Source organism: Sinocyclocheilus anshuiensis, unplaced genomic scaffold (genome assembly GCF_001515605.1).
Source record: "Sinocyclocheilus anshuiensis isolate Anshui unplaced genomic scaffold, SAMN03320099.WGS_v1.1 scaffold93, whole genome shotgun sequence".
Lineage (NCBI taxonomy): Eukaryota > Metazoa > Chordata > Actinopteri > Cypriniformes > Cyprinidae > Sinocyclocheilus > Sinocyclocheilus anshuiensis.
The window spans coordinates 1459717-1469768 of record NW_015539852.1 but is presented as its reverse complement, the minus strand read 5'-3'; the positions used below and the strand labels follow the sequence as shown (position 1 = coordinate 1469768).

Sequence of the window (10052 nt, the reverse complement as noted above, 5' to 3'; positions counted from 1 at the left end):
CATTAGAGGAACAGTTAAGGAAACAGAATCATTAAGTGGAACACTGTAAATACCAGAATCGTTTAGTGCTTTACGTTTCCCATCCCTAGTTATCATAATCAGTCAGATATTCCCTTATATCCACTGGCCCCTTGAACTCTGTAAGTTTTGCCTTTGGCCCTTCTAGCCTGTGTAACCTACTGGCCCTCATACCGACAGAGTTCAATCTCATCAGATCTGGCTGTGAGATTGGGGGAAATCTTAGCTAAGCTGGTTGTGTTAAGGCCCAGGCAGGCTGAGCTTTATAGCTTAAGACGCCATTTTAATTACACTTGGCTGGAGAGGAAAGTTAACACTGCTAAGTAATTGTGTTCAAGGTCACCAAGCGAGTGAGCACTTCTTGATGGATCAGAGTCATTCAGTTTAGGAAGTATTCTATTTGTGGTCTTTGAAGTTCTGTCTCTTGTGAATATGGTGCAATTATTTTGCATTTTCACTGAGTAAGCAGCACATACTTTTTCCTTTAATGGGCCCGCCTTTGTGTTTCTGATTAGTTTGCCCCCTTGTGGCCATTTTTATATGTGTGATTAAAATCTATATGAGGACAAATTTGTCTGAAGTGTTTTTGAAAATATTGACTATCGACACTCAAAATGTTCTCATTTCATATTTATTTCTTTATTTAACATTCATTTGTCTTGTTGTCAGGTGCCACCAGGGATATCGGCTCCGCTTTGACACGGATGTGCATGCGACACCGCAGCATCGAGGCCAAACTACGCCACTTCACCAAGTGAGTGATCGACCCTTCCATGGCGTGATTACTTTCATGCCTTGCTCCCCGCCAGTCAGACGGCACAGACAGGATTTTATGTCTGTGCCAGGCATTGATTTTCCACTGTGGAGATAAGCAAACATTCATGGATCAATCAGCCTGCTCTAAGGCTTTAATGTGTTGTCTTCAGAGAGACCAAATTAGCTCACCGCTCACAGATTTCAAATGCTGACCTTAAAGAAATAGTTTACCCCAAAAAAAAAACATTTTCTCATCTCATACTCACCCTCATTTCATTCCAAACTACTCATATGATTTTCTTTATTCTGTGGAACACAAAAGGAGAAAATCTTCACACTGCTCCCATATAGTTGTGTTTTAATTTTTATTTTTGTGGTACATACTGTATAAGTGTGTATACACCACTGGTCAAATATTTGAGTAATTTACATTTTTTATGTTTTTGAAAGAAGTCTCTTATGCTCATCAAGGCTGCATTTATTTAATAATGAAATACACTAAAACAGTAATGTTGTGAAATATTATTACAATTTAAAAGAACTGTTTTCTGTTTTAGTATATTTTAAAATGTGATTGTTTCTATGATGGCAAATCTGAATTTCAGCTGCCATTACTCTAGTCTTCAGTGTTATTCATCACTCCAAAATGCTGATAATGCTGAGACACTTTTTATTACCAATGTTGAAAACAGTTTTTGCTTGATACACTACCATTCAAATGCTGGGTTGAGTTATTTCTATTTCAAATAAATGCTGTTCTTTTGAACTTTCAATTCATCAAAGAATCCTGAAAAAATGTTTCACGGTTTCTGCAAAAATATTAAGCAGTAAAAACTATTTTCAGCACTGAAAATAAATAAAAACCATTATTAATAGTTTAGCACCAAATTATGCTTTGCCATAACAGAAATAAATTACATTTTAAACTATTAAACCGTCTTTCTAAATTGTAATATTATTTCACAATATTACAGTTTTTGCTGTATTTTTGATCAAATAAATGCAGCCTTGAGCATAAGAGATTTTTTGCTAAAAAAGTGTAATTATTCCAAAATGTGACCAGTAGTACAATCAAAATTCATATATATATTTCCAATATAAACATAGAGTTTCATTTTTTTTTGTTCTTCTTTAAATGATACTGTGATGTTGGATGGCCATTTTAAATACTGGTTGAGCATAAGAGATTTTTTGCTAAAAAAGTGTAATTATTCCAAAATGTGACCAGTAGTACAATCAAAATTCATATATATTTCCAATATAAACATAGAGTTTCATTTTTTTTTGTTCTTCTTTAAATGATACTGTGATGTTGGGTGGCCATTTTAAATACTGGATTATTTCTATTGTTTCATTTTTGCCATTTTTAATTTATACTCAGTGCTCTAATGGAAAAAATGATCGCCCCACTCCAAGACAAGATAGAAGAGTGGAAGAAAACAGCTGCCCTGCTTGATAAAGACCATGCCAAAGGTGGGACTGACTCAGTTGTCGATATGCAAACCTGTTCATACTCACTGCACTACTATCGTCTGTGAATTTACACCTTCCTTCTGTTCACCAGAGTACAAGCGCTCTAGGCAGGAGATCAAGAAGAAATCATCTGACACAATAAAGCTGCAGAAGAAAGCCAGAAAAGGTTGGTCTTTTTATTCTCTCTGTCAGCACAATGATTTCCCCTCTCGCTGACACTCTCTCTGTGCATTATTTTCAGAGTATTACTGCATTTGGTATGTTAAATTATTCGTGAAATGTGTCGTGTCGTGCTGGGATCTTTTCTAACTCAACCCCCTCTCTTGCATGCTTACTTTTTCCGATGCCAAGATTAATTAGGTTAGGTTAAAAGGTCACGGTAACCCTATTAAATCAGATGAAGGTGATCAGTAATGTGTACCACCATCTAGTGGAGGATTGATTTTAAAGGGATAGTTCACCCAAAAATGAATATTCTGTTATTATTTACTCATTCTCATGTTGTTTCAAGCCTGTATGACTTCCTTTCTTCTGTGGAACATAAAAGAAGGTATTTTGAAGAATGTTGAGGGGGAAAATGTATAATGTATGACTCGCTTGCGATTTCATTCCTTTGCATTCCCTCACACCTTTGCAATTTCTTCATGGCAATGCTATTTTTCTCTCTGTCTTTCATACAATGATTGGCTTGGCTTCTGCTTATAAACTGTAGAACTACCAGGTATGTATTCAGGCAGTTCATGGTTCATTCCATCATAGTTCATCACATTTAGCATGACTAACATTGATTTCATTTCATCATGTGTTTTAATGAGAATGTTTTAGTGTCCTCTTCAAACACAAAATTCCATTGTTCACAAAGTGTGCTCATCTCATTGTCATTCTTTCCATCAGACATAATAAGCATCTTTGTTGTGAAATCACAGCGCACAATCATGCAATATTTGCAGTGTGTTTAGATTCATAGCATCAACTCTGTGTCATTTATTATTTTCATTATATGGTCATGAAGGTTTCCTTGCATGAAGCCTGACAATGCCTGGTTGCTGTGTTGACATTATCCACCCTAATCTGTCTTTGGTTGTGCTGACCCATGGGACATTTGTGTTGACATCTACATCAAACATTTCATGTGTTAAAATGCTAAAATATGCATTTTCAGTGCATCTCAGCATACACTACTGTTCAAAAGTTTGGGGTCTGTAACATTTATGAATGTTTTTAAAAGAATTAACTAATACTCACCAAGGCTTTATTTGATCACAAATACAGTAAAAACAGCAAAACTGCTATTTTAAAAACTGTTTCCCTTATTAACATATTTTAAAATGTAATTTATTCCTGTGATGGTAAAGCTGAATTTTCAGCAGTCATTACTCCAGTCTTCAGTGTCACATGATCCTTCAGAAATCATTCTAACATGATGATTTGGTGAAACATTATTATCAATGCTGAAAACAGTTATGCTGTTTAATGGTTTATGGATGTTATGATGAATAGGAAGTTCAAAAGAACAGCCATTTAAAGTATCCTTGCTGAATAAAATCTTACTCACCCCAAATTTTGAAGAGTAGTGTAATTTTCCTTTCATGGATTGTTCATCCACACACTGCTTTATTGCCTCTCACGGTATCTCTCTTTCTCTTCGTCTCAGGTCGAGGAGGACTGAAGCCACAGCTGGACAGTGCCATGCAGGATGTGAGTGACATGTACCTTCTGATGGAGGAGACTGAGAAGCAGGCTGTGCGCCGAGCCCTCCTGGAGGAAAGGGGGCGCTACTGCACCTTCATCAGCTTCCTGCAGCCTGTAGTGGTGAGAATGAATGGCTCTGGGTCTGAAGTTACTTCTAGATAATATATAATAAAAATTTATTTACTTGTAAAAGTTACTGAATTAAAATATCAATTTTATGTATTTATGGGAAAAAAAAACATCAAGTGACAACATGCCCCGCTCTCCCCTATGTATGTATTTGAATGAAAGAGAGGAGTGCTTGCTGCTATTTAAAATAAAGTGGCATTAACCTCTTTCCTCAGATCGGTGAAATTGCCATGCTGGGAGAGGCCACTCACCTCCAGGCCATTATTGATGACCTCACTGTGTTGACAACTGACCCACATAAACTCCCAGAGGCCAGTGAACAGGTGCTTAAACACATATATGAAAATCATTTAACATACATACTCAAATATCAAAAATAACAATATATTATTTTTGATTTCCGCTAGGTGATTTTGGATCTTAAGGGGTCTGACTATAACTGGTCCTACCAGACTCCACCTTCTTCTCCCAGTAGTGTTGGATCTAGGAAGAGCAGCCTTTGCAGGTGCTTGTCTCGTCATTTTCTAGCACAATTAATATTTTGCGTCAGTTACTATTTTATAATGATATTGTTAAGCCATATGTAGTCTCAACAATTCTCGGTTGCATTTGGATATTCTTATTTGGTTATTTGCTAGTTTTGAGAGTAACACTAATAATTTCCTTGTGTTTCTCTCAGTTTGGTGCATCTGCCACCAGGTGGCGCCCATCGCCTGAGCAGCGTCTCCTCTCATGATTCTGGATTTGTCTCTCAAGATGCCAATGTACACTCCAAACCTCCCTCCCCCATGCCGTCTGACATCACTAGCCAGGTCTTTACCGGTTTGTTTCATTTTAATGCTTATTTCCACATCCATTTCACTGACCTATTTTTAACTATCTTTGGTAAACAGAAGTCATCCAGTTCTGCATCCTCAGAGGCTTCAGAAACCTGTCAGTCAGTCAGTGAGTGCGGCTCTCCCACAATAGTAAGTATTAATTTCAGTCAGGAAATGACTCAGTCTCTTCGCCCACAACATCTTAAAGGGGTCCTATTATGCTCTTTTACAAAGTCTTGATTTTGTTTTGGGGGTGTACTAGAACAGGCTCTCATACTAGGTTGTTCGAAAAACACATTATTTTTCACATATTTTACATTATTACAACACCTCTCTCCCCAGTCTGGCATGAACGAATAGTTCCTGTATCAAATGAAGGCCCGCCTTCTGAAATACGAAATGTGCTGTGATGGGTTAGCTGGGCCAGTGTGTGCTGTGATGGGTAAGCTTGGCCAGTGCGTGCTGTGATGGGTTAGCTGGGCCAGTGCGTGCTGTGATGGGTTAGCTGGGCCAGTGCGTGCTGTGATGGGTTAGCTGGGCCAGAGTATTGATTGTATATATATATATATATATATATATATATATATATAAAATGCATAAAAGGGTTAACTTAATTTATTTTTGTATATTATTACACTGTTATTTGGTGTGGGGTATTCACTGAAGCTTGTGTGATGTTTTCTGTATTTGATTGGGCCATCCTGTCATTCCGTTTCCACAGTTCGGCTCATCCTTTGCTACCTTTCGCCCTGCTCACTATTTTAATGACTCCATCAGGCCTCACTCTTACATACTTCCTGCGTCCCCTTCCTATAACCAATCCCCAGGATCAAACTCCCCTTCTCCCACACCAAAGATTCCTTACTGGAAGGTTTGTTTTTCATTTTGACCATTCGGCCAGCCTTTATTTGCTTTATTATCTTCTGTTATAAAACATTATTAGTTTTAATTTGTTTGTTTTTATCTCATCCCATTTCATTTCTTTATCATCCGCTTTTCACTGTTAACCAACATCCTCAAGTTTGCTGGTTATTTTTTTTTATTATTAAAATAAACATCTACTAAATAAGCAGGTCCTGTCCTATTCTGGCTATACTTCCATGACCTTAAAAAAAAAAAACACTTTCCTCTTGCAGCAGGACTGGTCAAAGACAGGTCACTATGAGCAGACGGCTGTAACCGGGCAGCGCAGGACTGAGGCTGGAGTGGGAGGAAATGGAATAATTCACCCCGAGGATCCTTATAGGCTAGCAAGAATGAATTCTAAAGACCTCACTGCAAAGGTATTGAGAATGTATTTTTTTTATATAAACTATAAAATTTTAATAATTGTATTATTTTATTTGATTTTAATAATTATAATTATTTATACTACCAGTCAAAGGTTTGGAATAATTCAGATTTTATTTTTGAATGTTTTTAAAACCAGGACTACATTAATTTGATTAAAAATACAGGAAAAACCGTAATATTGTAAAATATGATTACAATTTAAAATAACTCTTTTCAATTTAAATATAATTCCTTTTGAAGTGGACTTTGAGCTTTGTAACTTTGCAGATCTTTTTTATGCTCAAACAGCAACATTACAGACTAACTCAAGTTGAAAAAGTGAAAAAGCATAATAGGACCCCTTTAAACTTTCACGATTGAGCTCTGTTACATCAGACAGAATTCTTTTGTCATCATTTCTTTCTTTTTCATAATTTGCACTTAAGTTATCATATTTCTTTGATTTAACACGTAAGCACAATGTCCATGACCTTAAAAAAAAAAAACACTTTCCTCTTGCAGCAGGACTGGTCAAAGACAGGTCACTATGAGCAGACGGCTGTAACCGGGCAGCGCAGGACTGAGGCTGGAGTGGGAGGAAATGGAATAATTCACCCCGAGGATCCTTATAGGCTAGCAAGAATGAATTCTAAAGACCTCACTGCAAAGGTATTGAGAATGTATTTTTTTTATATAAACTATAAAATTTTAATAATTGTATTATTTTATTTGATTTTAATAATTATAATTATTTATACTACCAGTCAAAGGTTTGGAATAATTCAGATTTTATTTTTGAATGTTTTTAAAACCAGGACTACATTAATTTGATTAAAAATACAGGAAAAACCGTAATATTGTAAAATATGATTACAATTTAAAATAACTCTTTTCAATTTAAATATAATTTATTCCTGTGATGACAAAGCAGAATTTTCAGCATCATTACTCTAGTCTTCAGTGTCACATGATCCTTCAGAAATCATTCTAATATGCTGATTTGGTGCTTAGTTATGATCAATTATTAAAAATAATTAAAAAATGCTTATTTTACTTATTAGAAATATTGGAAATATTGTTAAAATATTAAGCAATTGTTTTCAATATTGTTAATAATAAGAAATGTTTCTTGAGCAGCAAATCAGCAGAATAATTTCTGACACAGAAGACTGGAGTAATGATGCTGAAGAATTTGTATTACCATCACAGGAATAAATTACATCTTAAAATGTATTTAAAAAAAAAACAGTTAACTTAAATTGTACTCAAATTTTAAAGTATTACTGTTTTATTTTGCAAGGCATAAGAGATTTTTTTTTTTTTACATTTAAAAAAATCTTAATTAAACCAGATTTTTGACTGGTAGTGTACATACATATCTATCATTTTCTCTCTTTTTGTCTTAGCATGGTAAGCCGATGTCATCCGCTGCTAGTGAGCTGGCTATGGTTCTGACTCGTGGGCTTAGTATAGAACAGCAGCAGAAGAACAGCTGTGACTCTCTGCAGTACTCCAGTGGATACAGCACACAGAACACGACACCATCATGTTCAGAGGACACTATCCCTTCACAGGGTAATATACACACACAAACATAAACACATTACGTACAGCATTTACAACACTTGTCCATTTCATTCAGAGAAAAATACGTATTTACAAAGATTGCCAACAGGCTCTTTTTCAAAAACTAGCTGAAACTAAACAACAAAAGTGACTGGATTGCTATACAAACTCCATACAGCTTACAAATAATACCCCTCACTGGATTCGAATGGTGGACTCAACACGAAACGAGACTCTAATAAACTTTAAGCTTTAGAATTACAAGGTATCTTATCTTCTGGAACAGTTGTTGGGTTGGGAGTGTGATTGTGACGCCTTAAAATGCTGCCTAAATAGGAATCTCACTATGTTTTTAGACACAGCCACATTTATTAAACTATTAGCATTTTAATAAGAGACCTAAAACACACACAAATACAATCCACTGCACGAAGGCCGAGAGAGTCGAGTAATATCTTCTCTTCCCATTTTCTCTTTGCAGGATCTGAATATGATTGTTATTCCATGAATGGTGACGCTGATAACGACGCACAGACAGACTTCAACAAGTCCTGCACCGTCCCTCGCCATAGCAATCTGGCTCAGAACTACCGCCGTATGATCCAGACCAAGCGGCCTGCCAGCACCGCAGGGCTGCATGGAGCACTGGCTGCCCAGGGAGCCCCAACAACCAATGGCAAAGGAGGAGGAAGTGGTGTCATAGCCTCAGGAACAGCCACCATTCGTAGAACCCCTTCATCTAAAACAAACGTGAGACGCACTCCATCCAGTGTGGGTCCGATCCCTATACGACCACCTATTGTCCCTGTAAAGACTCCGACCGTCCCAGACTCACCTGAATTCCCCAGCCCTCCTCCTGAGCACAGTGGAAGTGAGGAAAACCTGTACAATGACGAATCGTTAGAAATTCTGGACTACAAAGCTTCTCCCAAGCGAATGAGTCTGCCAACATGGGGAGCTGGTGGTGGAAGTGTCTACGCTCAGCAAACTGGAGCTGCGGGATTCACTTCAGAAGAAGAGCAGATGCTTGCCGCCAATCGCCATAGTCTGGTAGAGAAGATTGGAGAGCTGGCCGCTAATGCTCATGCTCTCGGTGAGGGCCAGTTCCCATTTCCCACAGACCCTCAGGCCAGCCAGGGCCACCGGCAAGATCAAGGGCATGAGCAGGACGGAGGAGACATGTTGAAGACCATCCGTAGAGGAGTGCGTCTTAGAAAAGCGACCTGCAATGACAGATCAGCACCAAGGATTTTGCGATAGTTTAGTACTGCTTCTCTTGCCAAGTCTATTGCTACAGACTCTCCAAATGAAGAGGAACAAAATATCATGTAAAATATAAGAAGATGGTGATTAAAAATAAATAAATTTCAGTGTTACAATCTGCCATCGAACAACTAGAAGGCCAGTGTCAATGTTACATGTTGAGTACGTATGGACACTATACTCATCTAGACTATTATTGTTGTAGTTATATTCAGATTTGGACTAATATCTCTTTGACAGGCATATTATGATGGACAAATTGTGGCCTGAAGGATGAGAATGTAATTTTAAAATGTGTATTAACATACTAGTTATGCCGGTTGTTCCTTTTTGGAGTTGCAATTTGTATTGACTATGTTCTTCATGTTACTTCTATGTAACTGTGATGTTTTTGAGACATTTCTGTTCCCACGTGTAACTATTGTAAAAAGCCAAAGTCTTGTTCTCAACTGAAAAGCTGCATAAAACTGCTTATACCGCAGCTCAGTCTCAGATGGACCACACAATTGAATCACCGCACATTCTGTAAACTGCCAAATAAAGCACATCAGTTGTACTAGACCAGAGAATTTTTTTGTTCTTGCTGAATGAATACTTGTGGATGATTTTAGAGAAGGTGTCATAGGGTACATTTAGGATTCTATTTTAGAAATGTCCAGCAGGTGGTGTAAGTTGCTTAATTTATGTAGCATATGAATATGTCAGTCATACAATACTATGGTATATATCAAAGTACCATTCTATTACCGTTTTTTTTTATATGCGTATCATGGTAATACTATAGTTTCCTTTCATGTAGCATCATGTCATGGAATACAATGTAAATACAATTTAATTATTGCATATGACAATCAGATTGTCTTCTATAGAGCTGCTTTACAGATGAAATTAAATTTGTTTCACAATTTATGTACATTAACATTGTTATTTTCCTGTTTATTACTATGAAGCTGCTTTACACAATCTATTGTATAAAGTGCTATATATATAATAAAAAAAAAACATAGTACTATAGTGCCATACGAAAATTAACCATTGTTTTACTGTAGTAAAAGTGTAGTAACC

At 36.8% G+C, this 10052-nt stretch overlaps 1 protein-coding gene across 2 annotated transcripts in view; it reads left to right on the top strand.

Moving 5' to 3' along the window:
- The window catches only part of LOC107684676 (MTSS1-like protein), a 29192-nt gene extending 19644 nt beyond the window's left edge, over positions 1–9548 (top strand). The window contains exons 1-13 of one of the 2 annotated variants that reach the window (XM_016481000.1): positions 681–772; positions 2156–2247; positions 2339–2413; positions 3902–4059; positions 4284–4391; positions 4476–4573; positions 4748–4880; positions 4962–5036; positions 5608–5757; positions 6023–6169; positions 6696–6827; positions 7565–7733; positions 8206–9548. In XM_016481000.1, coding sequence (XP_016336486.1) covers positions 723–772; positions 2156–2247; positions 2339–2413; positions 3902–4059; positions 4284–4391; positions 4476–4573; positions 4748–4880; positions 4962–5036; positions 5608–5757; positions 6023–6169; positions 6696–6827; positions 7565–7733; positions 8206–8984 — 2166 coding nt within the window. In that variant the 5' untranslated portion in view covers positions 681–722 and the 3' untranslated portion in view covers positions 8985–9548. Of the gene's footprint in view, positions 1–680; positions 773–2155; positions 2248–2338; positions 2414–3901; positions 4060–4283; positions 4392–4475; positions 4574–4747; positions 4881–4961; positions 5037–5607; positions 5758–6022; positions 6170–6695; positions 6828–7564; positions 7734–8205 lie in introns of those variants that run through there. The other variant, XM_016481001.1, reaches the window with a different exon arrangement.
- Positions 9549–10052: the final 504 nt, after the last annotated feature.